The sequence below is a fragment of the Oncorhynchus mykiss genome, chromosome 10 (assembly GCF_057628025.1).
Source record: "Oncorhynchus mykiss isolate SJ-2025 chromosome 10, ASM5762802v1, whole genome shotgun sequence".
Classification (NCBI taxonomy): domain Eukaryota; kingdom Metazoa; phylum Chordata; class Actinopteri; order Salmoniformes; family Salmonidae; genus Oncorhynchus; species Oncorhynchus mykiss.
In genome coordinates this window covers 14,435,235-14,457,191 of record NC_143031.1, presented here as the reverse complement: position 1 = coordinate 14,457,191, position 21,957 = coordinate 14,435,235, and the positions used below count along the sequence as shown (strand labels likewise).

At 40.8% G+C, this 21,957-nt stretch overlaps 1 protein-coding gene across 15 annotated transcripts in view; it reads right to left on the bottom strand.

Moving 5' to 3' along the window:
* The window catches only part of LOC110533377 (rap guanine nucleotide exchange factor 6), a 164,185-nt gene extending 143,240 nt beyond the window's left edge, over positions 1–20,945 (bottom strand). For 9 of the 15 annotated variants that reach the window (XM_036989732.2, XM_036989735.2, XM_036989734.2 and 6 more), the window contains exon 1: positions 19,891–20,945. In XM_036989732.2, the coding sequence (XP_036845627.2) occupies positions 19,891–19,965 (75 nt within the window). In that variant the 5' untranslated portion in view covers positions 19,966–20,945. The remainder of the gene's footprint in view (positions 1–19,890) is intronic. The other 6 variants (XM_036989736.2, XM_090185893.1, XM_090185892.1 and 3 more) reach the window with 1 other exon arrangement.
* Between the last annotated feature and the right edge of the window lie 1,012 nt (positions 20,946–21,957).

The window sequence follows — 21,957 nt, the reverse complement described above, 5'->3', positions numbered from 1 at the left end:
ACAACCAACATCATTAGCCTGTCAATCTACTATCCCCATAGTAAAGTGTATCTATTCTAGTAGTCAGCTTGTCATTCTGTTAAAGAAACAGATTTTGGCTCTGCTACTCTGAAGCAAGGTAAGACATGCCTCATAATATGAAGCAAAACGTTACGTTTCACCAGGGGTGAAAGTAGATTTTATTTCTTACTGGTACGGGACACAAGTAGCCTACTCTCTCAGACCAATAAAAACAGTGTATGAAAAGGTGGGACACAATTACAACATGACGTCCATCTAACCTGGAGGAGGAAATGAGTGTTCAAAAACCAATGAAAGTGTCACTGACCCAATGATGACGACAGTGAATATGCACCACACTGAGGATATGGCCGATGTTCTACGCTGGTGCCGATAAGATAGGCTACTGTTTTGATTAATTAAGTTAAGCATTTTGATAACCAAAAAGACATGCTGACATGCGGTAACGTTAAATAATGGTGTAATAACCTATCATTTTTTGGGCAGTACAGCGTACACCCACTTTTTTATTTTGCCGGGACGCCGTATTGGATCGTACTGCCTTACTTTCAACCCTGTGTTTCACACTTTGCCTAACCACTTGAATGGCAGATGGGTATCACATTTTAATTACCTGAAGAGAAAAAAATTATTGTGGCCATCAAAATTGTTTTTAACAAATGATTACATTAAACAATTATTGCATTATGATTGGGATTATAGAAGCAAGTTTCACTTCACAGCAAGAGCAGCGGCAGCAGCAACTCTCGCACTGTCTGACATATTTCTCACTCAAACTAGGCTCCGTATCTGTTCGCTGTGTGATAAGAAGCATAACATCTAATAAAAATAAACACGCAATTTTTCTCCTCTCGGTCAATTGGCCGGTGCCAATTTTAAAATAGGGGTACAACTCAATATAATGACGGTGTTCCTAACGCTTGGTATACTCAGTGTATATACTGTATTCCAGTCATTGAACACTGGTCACTTTAATAAAGTTTACATTCCGTTTTACCCACTTTATATGTACACAAAAATAAACAACGTGTGGTCCAATGTTTCATGAGCTGAAATAAAAGATCCCAGAAATGTTCCATATGCACAAAAAGCTTACTCTCAAATGTTGTGCACAAATTTGTTTACATCCTTGTTAGTGAGCAGAATAATCATTACACAGGAGTACCTGTGTAGTGCTGGGGACAATAAAAGGCCACAAAAATGTGCACTTGTGTCACAACACAATGCCATAGATGTCTCAAGTTGAGGGAGCGTGCAATTGACATACTGACTGCAGGAATGTCCACCAGAGCTTTTGCCAGATCATTGAATGTTAATTTCTCTGCCAAAAGCCACCTCCAACATCGTTTTAGAGAATCTGGCAGTATGTCCAACCGCCCTCAAAACTGCAGACCACGTATAACCACGCCAGCCCAGGACCTTCACATCCGGCTTCTTCACATACGGGATCGTCTGAGACCTGCAACCCAGACAGCTGATGAAACTGTGGGTTTCCACAATGAAACATTTCTGTTGAAACTGTCAGTAACCGTCTCAGGGAAGCTCATCTGCTTGCTCGTCGTCCACACCAGGGTTTTGACCTCACTGCAGTTCGGTGCGTAACCGACTTCAGTGGGAAACTGCTCACCTTCGATGGCCTCTGGCACGCTGGAGAAGTGCGCTCTTCACGGATGAATCCCAGTTTCAACTGTACCGGTCAGATGGCAGACAGTGCGTGTATGGTATTGTATGGGTGAGCGGTTTGCTGATGTCAATGTTGAGTTATGGTATGGGCCAGCATAAGCTACGAACAACGAACACAATTGGAAACGTGAACGCAGAGATACCATGACGAGATCCTTGAGGCCCATAATGGTAAAATTGGTCAAAACGTGTTATTTGATGTGTAACTTTTTTGACACGCAAAGACCCAAACAGCGGGGTATGTGGATGAGGGCGTAGAAATCCTGGTTGAGAATGAAACAACTCAACAAATGAAAAACGAAACAGCACAGCAAGTAAGTGAAATAAATAGGTTTTGGTTGGGTTTTACTGGTAATGGGGACATACGTACATGCCAACAAATAACTTTTTGGTCAGTGTGGTGTGTAACCTTTATTTAACTAGGCAAGTCAGTTAAGAACAGATTCTTATTTATAACGGCCAAACCCGGACAACACTGGGCCAATTGTGCGCCGCCCTATGCAATCATGGCCGGATGTGATACAGCCTGAACTATAACCAGGGACTGTAGTGACGCCACTTGCACTGAGGTGCAGTGCCTTAGACCGCTGCGTCCGTGTGTGTTTTAACTATTTAACTGTACTAGAATGCTTAAAAGGCCGCAACATTTTTTTATATTGTTTATTGGTATCGGCCAAAAAATGTCATATCGGTGCATCACTACTCACAACAAAGACAAAAGATAATTTCTTCCTCTCTGACAACAAAAAGTTTAAACTCGCTACTTGCATTTGAGGTTTGGCCCCCAAAAAACAAAACATAACATTGTCATATCGACGCCAAAATGCTTAGACATTATTTTACTGTAATAGATGAGAACTTAGAACCATTCTAACTATACCCTTTCTATGTCTCAACTTCCAAAATGTAGAACAGACCCTATTAAAACGAGTGTATCAATTAACATGTTGTGGAAAACTAAAGCTCCATTTCTGTCACTAGCAGCATTTTAGCCACAGACAAGTGTTTTATAAATGTACAATGAGCATAAAAATATGCATTTAAAGCAATTGGCAACTTGCTCTCATTCTGAAAAAGTAGTATCTTCTTATCCAGGTAGGCCACTTGATTTCAACATCTAAACAGTGAACAGGCTGTTGTTCAAACAGACATAGACAGACAGGAAGGTCCATTCATAAGTTCTACCTTGTTAGCAAGCAAATAGATCCAAGTTGGCTAGACTTGAAATAAAGATTAGCTAGCTACTCACTAGCACGTGGGCTTGTGCTTGAGAGATAGCTCTCCTAAACAGTGTTCATTTTCTAGAACGCCTGCTACAAGAAGTTGGTCATTAGTGGATGTACAATGTGCATGGTTTTGGTTAAATGTTTAACAAAAATTGCATTTTCATAGACAGACTTTAAAGCCAGATCAGTGATTATTGCAAAAAAAATATATATTATAATAGCCAATTATATTATTAGTGGGTCGTATGGTTGTGGAAGGCTTCTATTTAGCCTACATATAATTTTACAAGCCCTGAATTCACGTGATTATTCTAAACTGTTTGAAATGCAGTGTATTGACCTTTAATTGTCCAACAAAGCTTAGAGAGAACTTTAAAATATTGAATCGCCCATAACTTTAAAAAAAAACAGCATTATTTTTTTTATTTAACCAGGCAGGCAAGTTGAGAACAAGTTCTCATTTACAATTGCGACCTTATTATCCTTATATAATAGCAGCAAAGGACAGCAGCAATGATATTGCAACTGATCTGCAATTCAATTATATCTCCTTTTGTTTATGTACAACAGGATCAGTATTGCTGCCACCTTCTGGCACATAGGCTGCCTGCTCCTCACATGACCCTGTGCAAAATTATAACTAAGCTCTTTCTCACTACAGAAGCACAACCTTGTTGTTGACTAGAGATCAAATGGTATTTAAAGCCTACATTAAAATATACAATATGTAGGCCTTACAGAGGGGCATTGTACATAAAACTACAACACACCCATTCAGCCTCCATAACAAACATCCATTTACATAGACTTCTAAAACGTACTGTCAACAGTAAAGAAATAACATCTGAAGGACTTCATACATTCACGTTTCATACTGGCATCTTAAACATGACAGAAAAACAGGAGACTCTCTATACCTGTTGGGGCGGAAGGGTAGCCTAGTGGTTAGAGTGTTGGACTAGTAACCGGAAGGTTGCAAGTTCAAACCCCTGATTTGATAATACAGATTATTTTAGGCCTGGAGTACGCCCAAGCAGAAACGAGTCTGTAGGCTAACTGTAGTGCAGGGCCAACTGAAGAGAGTCATGCACCCATTTAGGTCACTCTTTTCACCTCAATGGCCTCTTTAACCCCCTAAAACAACATGTTCAGAGAAACTGAGCATTTCAGATCACAACTCAAAACCAGAGAGGCTGTAGTAGCAGTACGCTACAATTACAATCCTTATTCGAGACTTAAATTCTGTAAAAAAAAAAAAAAAAAGAGAGGTTCCATTAACGGTTTGACGCATGCGTGCCGGTAAGGTCAGATATGACCAACGGTCTTCAGTGGGATGGAATCATAACGCGTCAAAACGCTCTGGTAATCCTCTCTGCTGTTACGCTCCATCAAGGGATCAAATCAGGCTTGTCTTTCAGGTAGGACTACAGAGCTTACATTTTGCCATACTACTGAACGTTAATGTATTAAAAGGGTGCTTAGCCTTGACTTAGTAGCCTACATACATACTGGAGCTTTACGAGTCGCAGTCTGGTTTCTCAGACCCGAAGTCCAGACTTTCAACCCGGCGATTCCTTACGGAGTAAAAATAAAGTCGGTCTTAGATCAAGTTCTTAAAAATCTGTAAAAAAAAAAAAAAAAAAAAAAAGGAGCTTCTAAAAAGCCCAGCTAGAAATAGGGCATCATGGACACGCACGCTCTCCAGCAGGTATATCCCTCTGGTCACCCCCAGGACCAATTATTTCTTTGGCCGCCTCTCCTTCCAGTTCTCTGCTGCCAATGACTGGAACAAACTACAAAAATCTCTGAAACTGGAAACACTTATCTCCCTCACTAGCTTTAAGCACCAGCTGTCAGAGCAGCTCACAGATTACTGCACCTGTACATAGCCCATCTATAATTTAGCCCAAACAACTACCTCTTTCCCTACTGTATTTATTTTCTTTATTTAGCTCCCCATTATTTTTACTTTGCACATTCTTACACTGCAAATCTACCATTCCAGTGTTTTACTTGCTATATTGTATTTACTTTGCCACCATGGCCTTTTTTTTGCCTTTACCTCCCTTATCTCACCTCATTTGCTCACATCGTATATAGACTTGTTTCTACTGTATTATTGACTGTATGTTTGTTTTACTCCATGTGTAACTCTGTGTTGTTGTATGTGTCGAACTGCTTTGCTTTATCTTGGCCAGGTCGCAATTGTAAATGAGAACTTGTTCTCAACTTGCCTACCTGGTTAAATAAAGGTGAAATAAATAAATAAATGGAAAAGAGAGGGTGGTAGTTGACAGCACCCACCACACTACAGTACAGCTGCCATCTCTCCACCAGCCAGCCCTAAGAGGGGGTGGTAGTTGACAGCACCCACCACACTACAGCTGCCATCTCTCCACCAGCCAGCCCTAAGAGGGGGTGGTAGTTGACAGCACCCACCACACTACAGCTGCCATCTCTCCACCAGCCAGCCCTAAAAGAGGGGGTGGTAGTTGACAGCACCCACCACACTACAGCTGCCATCTCTCCACCAGCCAGCCCTAAGAGGGGGTGGTAGTTGACAGCACCCACCACACTACAGCTGCCATCTCTCCACCAGCCAGCCCTAAAAGAGAGGGTGGTATTTGGCTGGAAAACACAAATCTTGACGTTGTCATGGAAACCCGGGAAAATGTTCTCATTATGTAACCTAGCTAATTCGCAGAGACCTTGCCAAGTTTTGAAATGTATTTAGACTGAAGAGAACAGCGAAGTTATGACAGCAACTTGGAGCCTCAGGTTTTTGGCATCCCAATAACTCCAAGTCATAATCTAAGTTATGAACAACCTGTCGGGTTTCTCTATATTCTAAAAATAACCAAACATTACGGATCATTTATTTCTCTATTCCCAAGCCTGGAAATCAACTTGTAGGAGAAACAAAGTGTGGTTCATCTCCAACAAAGTAATTGTTTTAAAGGGCATACAGTGTTGAGCTCACTGTGATGAGGCTGTAGCCTCTCTGCTGCCAGCTCAGCCCAGAGTCAATGTTTGAGGCTGGGCAGCTAGGCTTACACACACACACACACACAAACTGCAGGTTCTGTGAGGCTGTGGCCTACATGCTTTCACTTGTCTCAGTCCACAGGGTGCCTGCAAAGCCTAGCCAGGTGTCAAAGGCAACGCAACAGGCAAGCAGTGTTTTATCACATACTGACTCTGCTGTGCAACAATGAGTCATGTACAGTAACATTTTCCAGATAGCAGTGTGTTGGCTGGCGGATATTAAATACACTTATCTCCCTCACTAGCTTTAAGCACCAACTGTCAGAGCAGCTCACAGATTACTGCACCTGTACATAGCCCACCTATAATTTAGCCCAAACAACTACCTCTTTCCCTACTGTATTTAATTTATTTATTTATTTTGCTCCTTTGCACCCCATTATTTTTATTTCTACTTTGCACATTCTCCCATTGCAAATCTACCATTCCAGTGTTTTACTTGCTATATTGTATTTACTTTGCCACCATGGCCTTTTGCCTTTACCTCCCTTATCTCACCTCATTTCCTCACATCATATATAGACTTGTTTATACTGTATTATTGACTGTATGTTTGTTTTACTCCATGTGTAACTCTGTGTCGTTGTATGTGTCGAACTGCGTTGCTTTATCTTGGCCAGGTCGCAATTGTAAATGAGAACTTGTTCTCAACTTGCCTACCTGGTTAAATAAAGGTGAAATAAATAAATAAAAACACACTGAAATGGACACTTAAAAAGGCTGTGATATTATAACCACATACCCCAGTTTGAATAAATTTGCACCATGGGAAATCAGAAGGCATGTTGGCTGAACATGGCTCCCATGATGGTGACTACAGTCACTTATCACCTCGGCAGCATTAACATGTCTGTAGCCCCGGGGGAATGGCATCTTATCAGGGGGACAGCCTTTGGTGTACTGAGAAACAGATTGAACTTGAGTGTTTCTGTAGCCTGCTCCTTACCCTTTTGTTTCCAGTCCCACACAAAACATTCCCCGAGCAGGACTGATAAAGTTCAACCACTAAGAACAGGGTTTTTTCCACCATTGCACTGAGATTTTATTTTGCAATTTTAAACGCACATTTCCTACAGTTCTATACATTTTGCCATGCAGCTGAGAGAAAACGTTACAGGTTTAACACTTATTTCCTGAAATTCAACATATTCTGCAATGGAATGGAGATAATTTAGCTGTTTGAAAAGCTAGTTTCCCGCAATTCTATGCATTTTACCATGGATAATGCTGTGTTCTTTTGCTCAAACATAATAACAAAATGAATATTGCTAAATTCATTGTTTTGGGAATTTTCAATTCTCCATATCTAGTTTTATTTTGGTGGTTGTTATCTCTCAGAGATTATATTCTTTAAAAATAGGTAAATTATATTTTCCACACACACACACATTTATAATTTAACACGCTCTATGTGGCCCATAGCAACAGGTTGAGCGCATAGGGCTCCGGAGCGCCGCGGCGGTTTAAGGCACTGCAAGAGGCGTCACTACAGTCCCTGGTTTGAATCCAGGCTGAATCACATCCGGCAATGATTGGGAGTCCCGTAGGGCTGCACACAATTGGCCCAGTGTTGTCCGGGGTTGGCAGTCATTGTAAATTAGAACTTGTTCTTAACAGACTTGCCTAGTTGAAAAAAGGTTCAAAAAAATTAAAAACTCAATGGAATGCACATGACCCTCCCTGCTGCTGCCATCCAGCAGCCCTTCAACTAGACAAGGAGGGGGTGGAGGTGATTACAATGAGCTCCAGTGTGACAGGAGCCCAGTGGAGGCCTGAAACAGACCCAAACTCACACAGCATGTGCAGAGCCTCTGAGCCAGGAGAGACAAAGCATGCCGCTGGCTGCTGTTAGTGTGTGCTGCTGTTGTCTGATAAGAACAGGATGAAATGGTAACAATCATTGGGCAATAAATTAGTGTAAGTAGTCCTTGACTGTGTGTCAAAGGCCAGGGGGCCAGATATTTGTGTGGACTTTCACAATACATCTGAACATCCTGTAGTTGGGTTTAGGGTTGGGCAATGTCAGCCGTTGTCCAATCGTGATTATGTACCCCCAAAACATTGATATGATGGTACAGAATGCTACAACGGGATTAATCATGATGAAAGATAACGTAGTTGAAAGCCTGGGCAGAGAAACACTTAGTGCAGGCAAATCTTCTCTAATAGTCCTTTCTGGTGGAGCTTCAACATGGAAAAGGTTGCGTGTGGCGCGCACAATTGAGCATAGACAGTCCGATGAGGAACAGGATGTTTCACCGTAGTGAGTTTGCTTCCATCTATCCTGTTATGTATAACCTGTCTATAGTCTTCAGAATTGGCTAAAGATGACTATTTGCCTCATAAAATAGTAAATAAATATATTGGTTTGTTGGATCTCTCAAAGCTGTGATTGAGAATAGCCTATGCTATAGACTTTCATTCTTGTTCATTTTTACAGGAGCAACTTTAGGACACAATCTTAGGCTAGAATATTTGGGAAATAAGCTACTGTTCATAACTTTACCTTGTCTTAAAACTTTTATGGTTAGGCCTAGTGGGAGGATAGGGTATTATTGGCCATTTGGTTTTCAACCTTGCATTTTCCCGCCGTATGGATAATTTTAAGCTTAAACTTAATTAAAAACTTGGCATTAAAATGTTTCTATAGGCTATTGATATTGTTTGTCTTCTCTCATTATTAGTCCCATGGCTACCTTATGTTTTTACCTATTTCATTTCCGCCACACTAACATATTTAAGATCTTTGAGAACTAACAACCACCTAAATAAAAACTAGACATCTATTTTTGGAATTTTTGATTCTCCCTGACTTCTGTTATGTTTGAGTCACTCAGATTGCATATGCTATGTTCTTATGCTATGGCAAAATAGGTAGAATTGCAGAAAACTATATTTAACCTCTAACAGTCTGTTGGGGGGAGGGTTCATTTAGCTATTTGATCTAGAATTTCAGGACCCTTTAGGTATCAACAATTTTTTTTATGTATTTGTCCTTTACTACTATAGCCCATATAAAACACAATGAATAACACATTCATAAATGGCAACAACAAAAAAATGAATCCTAAGAAATAGGGTTTTGAAGCGTCTGTCCTACATCTAGGAGACATCAGAAAGCTCTGGAAATATTTTTGTTTTTTGGGCACTGAACTACCTCTGTACTTCAAATGTTTTGTATTGGTCACCTTCAGATGAATACCCCTTGTGGGGGTTGTAGAGCAAAACGTAGAACACCATTGTGTTTGTGAAGGTCTCCCCACAAGTAGGGCAAACCGTTCGAACGCTACAGATGTTTGTGAGAAGACCGATTTTCTCTCATGGCCCTCCCCATGGAAAAATATGTAGAATTGCAGGAAATTGCAGAAAGAAAGCCACAAAAATTTTGGGAATATAGCCATTTATTTTAAAACAGCTAAGATTGTTAAGGAATGTCCCAGTGTTAATTTTGACAGATAGGCCTACCTTTTAGTCTTAGTCACATTTTAGTAAACTCCTCCTGTGTTAGTTTTAGCTATTATCAATTGATCAAAACGTGACAATTTTAGTCACAGCCATTTTATTCACATAGATTATTTAGTATAAAAAAATGTACCGACTATATTTATGCTGCATTAACTTCCATCATGTGTAAATTCAGATGGCCTAGTTGGACAAGGCCTACTTTCACCTTGTATAGCTTACTTAGCAACATAGATAGTGGCAGATTGTAACCAATGCCAGCCATAATTAACCATATAGGCTATAAAGTCTTGGCTACAGGTTAAACAATTTACAGCACTGATTTTCCCCCCATCATAACTGTCAAGGGGGTAAATAATAGTGCTTTCCTTGAAAGAAAAAAGTATTACTGTAGTCCTAATATTCAACAAATAACATTTGTTTTTCCTCAGGAAAAAAACGGCAACTCGCATTTGCAGACCACGGCGCAAGAGCAGCAACACAGATGATTAAATAACAGAGCACATGGGAAAATTGAGCTTTGATTTAAGCAAAGCAAAAATAGGTTATATGAAAGAGAGTAAACATTGTTTCTAGTTGAAGTTAGTTACAAGTCAAGTGTCCTGGCTTCGAATCAGTGACTGAAGTGACCGCCTGGAAGCTGTGTGGGAGAGCCGGGCAGATCAGATCAGACAGCGCAACTGAAAAACGCCAATGAGAGGATTGCATGAATGCGTAGGATTGGACAACACGGATAAAAAGGAGCTTCATGTCAAATTAAAATGTCCATTAGTCTTAGTTGGAATTCTCGTCACATTTCTGTCGACTAAAATTAAAAGTAATTTGTAATAGTTATTGGTTTTTTCCCCCGTGGCATCTCGTCTCGTTATCGTCCTGGTTTTAGTCGGGAAAAATAGGTAGTTGACGAGTATTTTTCTTATTGTTGACAAATCAAGCTTAAGCCTTAGGCCCATGCATCGACAGAGAGAAACAATATTTTTTAACTGGACATTTTGACTTTCTATATTGAAATGATATGCCGTCTGGACTACATTCAAATCAAACTTTGTCTGTCACATGCGCGGAATACAACAAATGTAGACTTTACCATGAAATGCTTACTTACAAGCCCTTAACCAACAGTGCAGTTCAAGAAGAAGAAAATATTTACCAAGTAGACTAAGTAAAAAGTAATAATAAAAAGTAAAACAATAAGAATAACAAGGCTATATACAGGGGATACCGGTACAGAGTCAGTGTGCGGGAGGCAAAGTGACTATGCATAGGTAACAAACAAACGGCGAGTAACAGCAGTGTACATGGGGGGGTGTCAACATAAATTGTCCGGTGCCGATTTTTATGAATTGTTCAGCAGTCTAATGGCTTGGGGGTAGAAGCTGTTGAGGAGCCTTTTGGACCTAGACTTGACGCTCCGGTACCGCTCGCCGTGCGGTAGCAGAGAAAACAGTCTATAACTTGGGTTACTGGAGTCTGACAATTTTACGGGCCTTCCTTTGACACCGCCTATTATATAGGTCCTGGATGGCAGGAAGCTTGGCCCCAGTGACGTACTGGGCCGTTTGCACTACAGAGGGTAGTGCAAATGGCCCAGTACATCACTGGGGGCAAGCCTTCTCTTGCGTTCTGTATATAACATTTATTGAAATAGGCTATAGCAAATACAAATATTCAAATGACTGAGAATGTCACGTGTGCTGCCCTGCTGTGCGCTGTGAGACTACATTCTTTACTTCACAGCAGCAGTCAAGTTCAAATAGTCATGTGACAGAATGGTTTAGCCTATGTCGTCACCATCGACGGTGTCTGTCAATCATCCCGATAGACGATGCTACGGTAATATCACCTAAACATTGTAAAATTAGACTAGGTGAGCTATCAAAATCATTCCAGTTCACTTTAAACTTGACATTGCATTCAACTTGAGGCACATCTTAAAAACATAAGCCAAAGATACATTGCCAACAACACACAATGAGAACAATTCTCTACAGGTCTCCTACATGTGTGGAACGTGTGCTGATGCCAGACAATCCATAGCTAAAATTGAATTCCCACACCTGTAAAGGGCCAACCACATTTAAACAAGTCATCCAATTTAAGCGACAGCCTCAAGCTGACAGGTATGGGGGGAGAGAGCCGGACATTAAAAACAAATTTCCTTACATGTCTCCTCACCTCCTGACCCTCTTCCTAACCCCTCCACCTTGTTGCCCACTTGGTCACCCGCTGCTCTGAGTCTGAACACTTAAAAATCACAATGAGTGAACAGCCTGAGGGGTGGGCACTTCAGGGAACCAGCTCAGATTCCTGGCATGCCGGAGGTATGCATGCCGCATTCTTGTTGCAGGCGTCAGGGCTTCAAAACAGTCAGTTCAGGTCCGGCTTCATTCTTTCATGTTAGTGCTCTGAGGAACCGCCAGTAATCCCAGTAGAGGCAATGTTTGGAATCTGGCACATTCTGTGGGCGTGTCAAGTTGAGGTCTTTTATCCGATTGTGTTTTGAAGCAATGCCTCTAAAAATATTTATCTCTGTTCTGCCGGTATTAGTGTCTGAAAATGGGCTTCAAGAGATGACAAAATAATGTGTGGGTGAGGCCATAGCCTTGCAATTAAACAAATCTTCCACAGCAGTGTTTAAAGAGGACCAGACCAAAGTGAGGGAAATGTGAGACTCACTGCAATAAGGTATTTTGTTATACTGGGTGACTCCACTTTTCCATAGTACAATAAACAGGGGGGGTCTCCACATTGGTCTTAAGCCAGTACCATTTTGTCAATGACAGTATATGGAATTATACTCTAAACATTAAAAAAAGTGACAATATTTAATCTTGGTGAAAATAAAGGCAGCATGGGTCATCAGGTCAGGAAACGGTGATTGTTATGCCGAATTGCATGAGCAGTGTCCTACTCCAAATTGGCCAGATTATATTACGAGTTTATACATTTTACCAGGGAACGCAATGCAAAAAAGAGAATGACCATAGTCCAATCTAGACTAATCTGTCCAAAGACACTCAAAGAAACAGCACATTTTCCTGGTCACGCTCTATTGTACCTTAGCAAAGCTGTTGAGTGGAATGTTATTGTGTTAAATTACATCGCAATGGGTTCTAAGCAGGATGGTTGTAACCTAGCTAGATATTTGAGCTAGCTTGAAAGAGTAGGAGGGGTTACAAGGCCCGCTTTTCGTTTTATATATATATATATAAAAAAATAAAAAATCTCACCCAGAGGAGAGTTAAACTGACGCAGACAGGGATTCCAGACCAGTTTAGCAAGGTAATAAATACACTTTAATAAGACTACCATGGCGACAGTTTTAACCCAAGAGTTTGTAGTCTACTTCTGGGACTCCCTATAGAGAGATAAGAACAATAAGGGGCAAACATTAAAAGATAATGTCACTCTTTAACCAGTTAAATGCAATCTACATAATCCTCAAAAGTAATTATCATGAAATAAGGCCATAAACAATAACTAGTAATGCTGCGTACTCAAAGAAAGGTTTATACAGTGGGGAGAACAAGTATTTGATACACTGCCGATTTGGCAGGTTTTCCTACTTACAAAGCATGTAGAGGTCTGTCATTTTTATCATAGGTACACTTCAACCGTGAGAAGGAATCTAAAACAAAAATCCAGAAAATCACATTGTATGATTTTTAAGTAATGCCCTTCCTTTAAAAATATAATTTATTTTCAGGATGTGTTCTTTTCAGGAATTCTACAACAATTCCCATTGCTCTACCACAGTGAAACGTTGACCTTTGTGACTAGTGTAGCCTTCCTACATCAGAGTGGCATGCAGCGTCTGCTTTCACTATCAGTAAAGTGGCTCTGAGGGAATATGCCACTTCATGCCCAGAGTCCTGCACGGAATGCTGCTTTACACTCAGGCCAGGCAGCCTTCACACTAGAAGTCTGCTTGGGAATGATTCATCCCGCTGATTCACCCGCCCACACCCGATGGCTTTCTGTCCGACTCACACAAGAACTGGTCCTGAACCCAACCGCAGTCCCGCAATGTTATTTTAGACATATGTGACGACGCAGCTCTCAGTAATTTTGTGCCCTAAAAGCAATATCAAAATGCTCCAAAATAACCTAAGAAATAGGTCATATTCCCAGAGATTCTCACATGGACCATTATATTAGGCTTTCAGTAGTACTGGGCTATATCAGCCATTAGGCTAGACATAGCTTGAAGAGATTTGGGGACTTGCACTTTCTTTTGAACAATGTTTTACAGCCTACCTTTTACGATTGGGACGATTTTCAGACAGAATATGGGTGATCAATATTTATTTCTCGGTAATGTTCTAAACCATAGCCTATTCAAATTAAAGTATATATATATATATATATATATATATATATATATATATATATATATATATATATATATTTTTTTTTTTTTTTAAATAACTGCCTACTCTATTTGAGACCATATATAGAGTACCAGTCAAAGTTGACACGCCTACTCATTCAACAATTTCTCTACTTTCTTTCTACAATGTAGAAAATAGTGAAGACATACAACTATGAAATAACACCTATAGCATCATGTAGTAAATAAAAAAGTGTTTTAGATTCTTCAAAGTAGCAATCCCTTTGCCTTGACAGCTTTGCACACTCTTGGCAGTTTCTCAACCAGCTTCACCTGGATTCATTTCCAACAGTCTTGAAGGAGTTCCCACATATGCTGTGCACTTGTTAGCTGCTTTTCCTTCACTCTGCGGTTCAACTCATCCCAAGCCATCTCAGTTGAGGTGGGGTGATTGTGGAGTCCAGGTCATCTGATGCAGCACTCCATAATTATCCTTCTTGGTCAAACAGCTCTTACACAGTCTGGAGGTGTGTTGGGTCATTGTCCTGTTGAAAAACAAATGATAGTCCCACTAAGCGCAAACCAGATGGGACGGCGTATTGCTGCAGAATGCTGTGGTAGCCATGCTGGTTAAGTGTGCCTTGAATTCTAAATAAATCACAGACAATGTCACCAGCAAAGCACCCCCAGACAATCGCACCTCCTCCTCCATGCTTCACGGTGGGAACCACATGCGGAGTGGGTGAACGGATGATCTCCACATTTCACAAAGACATGGTGGTTGAAACCAAAAATCACACATTTGGAATCAGACTAAAAGACAGATTTCCACCAGTCTAATGTCCATTGCTTGTGTTTCTTCGCCCAAGCAAGTCTCTTATTATTGGTGTCCTTTAGTAGTGGTTTCTTTGCAGCAATTCGACCATGAAGGCCTGATTCACACAGTCTCCTCTAAACAGTTGATGTGTCTGTTACTTGAACTATGTGAACCATTCCTTTATTTGTGAGGCTGAAAAACTCTAATGAACTTATTCTCTGCAGCAGAGGTAACTCTGGGTCTTCCTTTCCTGTGGTGGTCCTCAAAGGAGCCAGTTCCATCATAGCGCTTGATGGTTTTTGCGACTTTTTTTAATGTTCCGTATTGACTGACCTTCATGTCTTAAAGTAATGATGGACTGTCGTTTCTCTTTGCTTATTTGAGCTGTTCTTGCCATAATATGGACTTAGTCCTATTTGGTAAAAGACCATCTTCTGTATACCACGCCTACCTTGTCACAACGCAACTGGTTGGCTCAAACGCATTAAGTAGGAAATAAATTCCACATATGAACTTAAGGCACACCTGTTAATTGTAATGCATCCAGGTGACTACCTCATGAAGCTGGTTGAGAGAATGCCAAGAGTGTGCAAAGCTGTCATCAAGGCAAAGGGTGGCTACTTTGAAGAATCTCAAATATATTTAGGATTTGTTTAACACTTTTTTGGTTACTACATGATTCCATGTGTTATTTCATAGTTTTGATGTCTTTGGTGCACTTTATCTTGCACGCCCAACTAGAAGAGGTAGCCTACTGAAGATGAAGCAGCGAATTCTGGGTGTGTGAATAATGTGACAATGAAGTGCTTCTAATGCAACAGGTAGGCTAACGCATAACAAAGCAGAGAGATGATCATCTCCAAAATATTTCAATCCCAAAGTTGTCTGATCTGACTACCCGCAGCATGAAAAATGCTGACTGTGCCGCAATGATCTCTGTCGGGACCCGCAGGTGAATGCAGCCCTCTACTTCACACCACACAGCCAGTACAGGCTTGAAATATTAGCTGGTCTTGTACCAATACACATAAGCTTTAGAAGCAGCAGCAGCTGATGGACCAGAGAGTTTGACGTCATTGAGATCCTGTGGATGAGACGTGGTCTAGTTGGCGGTGTAAGTTTATTTAGAACCTATAGGCTATAACGTTTGAACCTGCAGCCAGCTGCATAGGTCTACCACTGCACAATCAGTGACTTGACTCACTGGCTTCAATTTCAAGCGCATTCTCCCCTTCTAAACTGAACCTCTAATTAGTTTGCTTGATCTGAACCATGGGGATTTTATTAGCCTACAAGGAGTGCTTTCAGGATCCCAGGTCACAAGCAGCCCGTGTTAACTCACAGAGTCCCTCCAGAGACCGTACAAGAACATATACAGGCCTCGATATTAACTCTTGTCCGCTTGCTCAGGGCAAGTAAAACAAACGGTTTGAGCAAAGTGTTTTCCAGGTGTGATGTTTTGCTCACTGTCCTCCCAATATCTACACAGCGTATTGGGGTATAATTATTGTAGGCCTGCATTGACAGGCACGAGCAGTCTTTCAAATCATGCAGTCAGTCACAAGATGCATTTTTGAGATCAAAGCGAGCAGCATTTGCACATCTGTTGATAAACGCTAACGAGATATTTGCCCAGTTACAACAAAAAGCATTCGGAAAGTATTCAGACCCCTTGACTTTTTCCACATTGTTAAATATTTTTTGTTCCCCTCAATCTACACACAATACCCCATAATGACAAAGCAAAAACAGATTTTTAGAAAATGTTGCTAATTTATAAAAAATAAACTGAAATATAACATTTACATAAGTACTGTATTCAGATTCTTTACTCTGTACTTTGTTGAAGCACCTTTGACAGCGATTACAGTCTCAAGTCTTAGGTATGACGCTACAAGCTTGGCACACCAGGATTTGGGGAGTTTCTCCCATTCTTTTCTGCAGATTCTCTCAAGTACTGACAGGTTGGATGGGGAGCGTCGCTGCACAGCTATTTTCAGATCTCTCCAAAGTAGAGGTCGACCGACTGACTTTTCAACGCTGATACCGATTGGAGGACCAAAAAAAGCCGATAACGAGATTATATATTTATATTGCTGTTAACATTGAAGGTTGTGCAATGTATGTCATAATTATGTAACATTCTGGCAAATTAATTACAGTCTTTGTTAGGAAGAAATGGTCTTCACACAGTTCGCAAACAAGCCAGGTGGCCCAAACTCCTGAATATACCCTGACTCTGCTTGCACTGAACGCAAGAGAAGAGAAACAACTTCCCTAGTTAATATTGCCTGCTAACATGCCTTTATTTTAACTAAATATTTAGGTTTAAAAAAATATATACTTCTGCGTATTGATTTTAAGAAAGGCATTGATGGTTATGGTTAGGCACATTTGTGCGACGATTGTGTTTTTTTCACGAATGTTCTTTTGTTAAATCATCACCCGTTTGGCGAAGTTGAAGTAGGCTGTGGTAACAGGTGGTCAGCTTGCCACGCAGTCTCCTCGTGGATTGCAATGTAATCGGCCATAATCGGTGTCCAAAAAGGCAGATTACCGATAGTTATAAAAACTTAAAATCGGCATGGCTGATTTCAATCGGTCGACCTCTACTCCAGAGATGTTCGGTCTAGTTCAAATCTGGGCTCTGGCTGGGCCACTCGAGGACATTCAGAGACTTGTCTCGAAGCCACTCCTGCGTTGTCTTGGCTGTGTGCTTAGGGTTGTTGTCCTGTTGGAATAAATAAATCCAACATATGCACCAAACAGAACGCACTGCAACAGACTCTTCAACGCCATGGTTCAAGGCAAACGCATCGTTCCATTGGAAATGAATGTACTTCTGGTGTACCAAAATGCAATTACACTGTCAGTGTGATCGAGGTATTTGTTGACAAGATGAGTGGTATTTTGCAAATCAATGACATCAGAGATAACGTATAAGACTATCATTAGGCTACTCTTGTCATTCAGTTGGTTAAGCTAACAGTCCAAGTACTGGATATGAGCCTAGTTTTGTGAAGTAGGTGTATGTTCCAAACTCACACCTTCTGCGCTCTCATTCTCACAGGCAGCTGTGACCTATATGTTCCACCTCAACTAGTCAATGGATGAGTGAAATACGTCACACCAAAGCCATCATCTTCACATTGCGAAAGAGAGGCCTCTGTTTTATTACTGAAAAATTATGGGTTAGTACTGTTAAATATGCAGTCCTCTGATAATTTTTTCCCCCATATGAATTGTCACAGCAAGTCGTCTCAGATGTCAAAGCCTCATTCCTAAGCAGCTTTAGCCAGAACCATACAATGAGACACACCCCTTAGCAATGCTGCTGACAAATTGCTGCACCTATTATGGTGAAGGAAAAAATGTCATCCTAAAATGATCAAATAACTAATTAAATTGGTGCACAGACATGATAAACCTGGTTATAAGTATTTTTTTTCTACAACAGAATCACACATCGGTGCTTTTCTGTGTGGTAGAATCCAGAGACCTTACCATATAAGAAAGGTTTAGCCTCATGGTGGCATTAAAAAAATATGTGCCGAATAGGACTCCCTACCCTTAGGCATGGATGGACCACACAATCTCCTGAACAACACATGGTTATTCAACTACAGGCCAACCAGAAGGAGGAACTGTTCTTATCTTTTATAACATTTTTATTTTCTTCTAATCTGTTTTCGGGGAACCCAGGGAGATCCAGCTCAAACAGAGACGCTTCCAATTCCCAGAGTAAAATGTGAACCACACTCATGTCTAGAAAATAAAACAGTGTGATATGAGCTCCATCATCCGGTGCCTGTTGCTAGGAGAACTTTGAAAAGATGGTGTGGACTGCTATAAAAATGTCTGATATCCATGCTAAACTCAATAGCAGCATAGTAAATCATGCACTTCTACTGGCACAGCGGATAGAGGGGGATGATTAACTGGAAACTCAGGACATCATATGGCACCCTATTTCCTACATAGTGCACTACTTTTGACCAGGGGCCATAGAGCATTATGTATAGGAAAGGGTACCATTTGACCAGGGGCCATAGAGCCTTATGTAATGGAAAGGGCACCATTTGACCAGGGGCCATAGAGCCTTATGTAATGGAAAGGGCACCATTTGGGACACCGCCCATACATGCAGCATAGATATCACACACAAAGCCCAACATTTGACAACCAAGCATGCAATGCCTCTCTTGGCCTACAAGGTAACCAGTACAAAAAGCAACACATTTTCATTCATATCCCTAACATACCATCAATACTACTTTTTTAACCACTGTTTGTTTATGGACCAAAACATGATTGTTAGAGAGTTGTCACTTTGTATTATGTACTCACTTTCTGAAAAAGTGAAGAGTACTTGGGGCTCCCGAGTAGTGCAGTGGTCTAAGCCACTGAATCTCAGCGCTAGAGAAGTCACTACAGACACCCTGGTGAGATTCCAGGCTGTATCACAACCAGCCGTGATTGGGAGTCCCATAGGGCGGCCCACAATTGGCCCAACGTCGTGTGGGTTTAGCCGGTGTAAGCCGTCATTGTAAATAAGAATTTGTTCTTAACGGACTTGCATAGTCATTGATAGATCAGTGAAAATAAAATAGGCTTTTGAACTTGGCTGTGGGAGGTATTTAACCGCTGCAATGCTTGCAATTCAAAATGTTCTGCAACTAAACACAGACTCCTTAGGGAGATAGTATAGGAAAAGCAGTGCCAACACAGCTGGGACTCCACAGTTTTAATGGGCTGAGGTTTGGATTCACAAAGAACAGTGACTAAAACTGCATTCTCACAAATCCCCTAACAGTAATCAAACAGACAGTCACCGAGGGATTATATTGAAAATATTCGACCGGAGCCTGGCCCTATAATATATAATAGGACAACAATTGCATAATAATTTAATATTTCAAGATGCAGCTTTTCAGAAAACTAAGGGAGACCATAACGTTAATGAACGATCTTCGTGACGTCATTTAAATATAATCGACAACTCACTCACGTAGTAACGTTAGTTAGCATGTTCGCTCTCATGTTTTGGATAGCCAACTAGCTTAGTAACTTCAGTACACACACACACAACACAAATAAAATAATAGCTAGATGGTTCATTCTTATTTTCCTGGTAACAAAACCAATTCAGTGACTGGCTGAATGCTTAAAACACTGCTCCTCGTCAACTCGTGCGTTAGCATGCTAGCTAGCTAAATTACTCCAGCTAGCGAAGGGCAGTAAACTACTTTAGCTTTCTGACTTGAGAAATTCAAACCAAGAACACACAGATTAGCCAGCTTGCTTACCTCTGCTGTCCGTAGTGATGGAGGTTTCTTTAAAGCTTGTTTGAAAGAATGTTCCATTGATCCAGTCATTGTCATAACTTCACACTAGAATCAAATCCTCAAGAGATCCCAGTCTCACTTTTTAAGGCCGATACCGCTCAACTTCCATCCCGTCGCCCGAGCATGGAGTGAAAATGCCTTGTAAAAATTAACACAAAACTAACATCTAGAACACAACTGGTGCGCATGAAATGTACCAAAAGTAAATCATGCAAAAATGGATGTGAAAATCCTCGTGTAGAATTATATGCATTTTTAGAATCCAGTTGGAAAGTTGCCTCCTGATCATCCGTTCTTCATTTGGGACGAGTTGACTTCTGTCTCGACGCCGGAGTCGAATCTGTGATCCCTCTGTTCATTGACAGATCAAGAACACAGCCGCTGGAGGTGGCAAACGTTTAAAAAAAACAACAGTAATAACGTTTCATTTTTCAACAAAACGAAGTGAATATTATCAATGGTAAAACAGTAGATAATGCGCTCGAAAGTTCTTCACTTCTTCAGCTTAGTTTGAGCAACATACTTGTCTGTGGGATAGCTACTAACGTTTCCTCACAGTACTCAAAAGCAAATCTCATCAGCTGATAAACTTTCGGCCTTTAAGTGTTTTTCAGAACCACCAACTCTCTATCCTTGTTGCAAAATCAAGCCAACTGTCTGCTATACTGTAAGAAATTACACTATACGTGTTAAGCTCCTGCATACATAAAATATTAGTATCAGCTTTAGGTAGGTGGGTGTCAGTTTTTGTTAATGCATAAAATAAGTACATTCTTGTTGCGTTTGGTCGTTACTAGAAACCACAGCCACAAAGTAAAACTATACAATTTAGCTTCTCAAAATGTGATTTTAAACATGACCTTAACCACATTACTAACCTTATGCCTAACCTTAAATTAAGACCCCAAACCAAATTTATGTTTTCATGGATTTGCACCATAATGAACTTACATTGTGGCTGTGGTAACTAGTGGGAAACGTTCCGCTCCCTCACTGGTTCATGTCCAGGATATCGCGAGAAAAACATATAACTTTCCATCGCAGACGGCCGTGACCGGGAGACCCATGGGGCTACCAATTGGATACCACGAAAAACGGGTAAAAGTAAATTAAATAAATGTAAACATATCAAGATATATTTAATATGAGATTATTCAAAGTTGCCGCCCTTTGCTTTGATGACAGCTTTGCACACTCTTTGCATTCTCTCAACCAGCTTCACGAGGTAATCACCTGGAATGCATTTCAATTAACAGGTGTGCCTTGTTAAAAGTTAATTTGTGGAATTTCTTTCTTTCTTAATGAGTTTGAGTCAAATCAGTTGTGTTGTGACATGGTAGGGGTGGTAAACAGAAGATAGCAATATTTGGTAAAATACCAAGTCCATATACAGTATATCACAAAAGTGAGTACACCCCTCACATTTTTGTAAATATTTGAGTATATCTTTTCATGTGACAACACTGAAGAAATGACACTTGGCTACAATGTAAAGTAGTAAGTGTACAGCTCGTATAACAGTGTAAATTTGCTGTCCCCTCAAAATAACTCAACACACAGCCATTAATGTCTAAACCACTGGCAACAAAAGTGAGTACACCCCTAAGTGACAATGTCCAAATTGGACCCAAAGTGTCAATATTTTGTGTGGCCACCACCATTTTCCAGCACTGCCTTAACCCTCTTGGGCATGGAGTTCACCAGAGCTTCACAGGTTGCCACTGGAGTCCTCTTCCACTCCTCCATGACGACATCACGGAGCTGGTGGATGTTAGAGACCTTGCACTCCTCCACCTTCCGTTTGAGGATGCCCCACAGATGCTGAATAGGGTTTAGGTCTGGAGACATGCTTGGCAAGTCCATCACCTTTACCCTCAGCTTCTTTAGCAAGGTCATCTTGGAGGTGTGTTTGGGGTCGTTATCATGTTGGAATACTACCCTGCAGCCCAGTCTCCGAAGGGAGGGGATCATGCTCTGCTTCAGTATGTCACAGTACATGTTGGCATTCATGGTTCGCTCAATGAACTG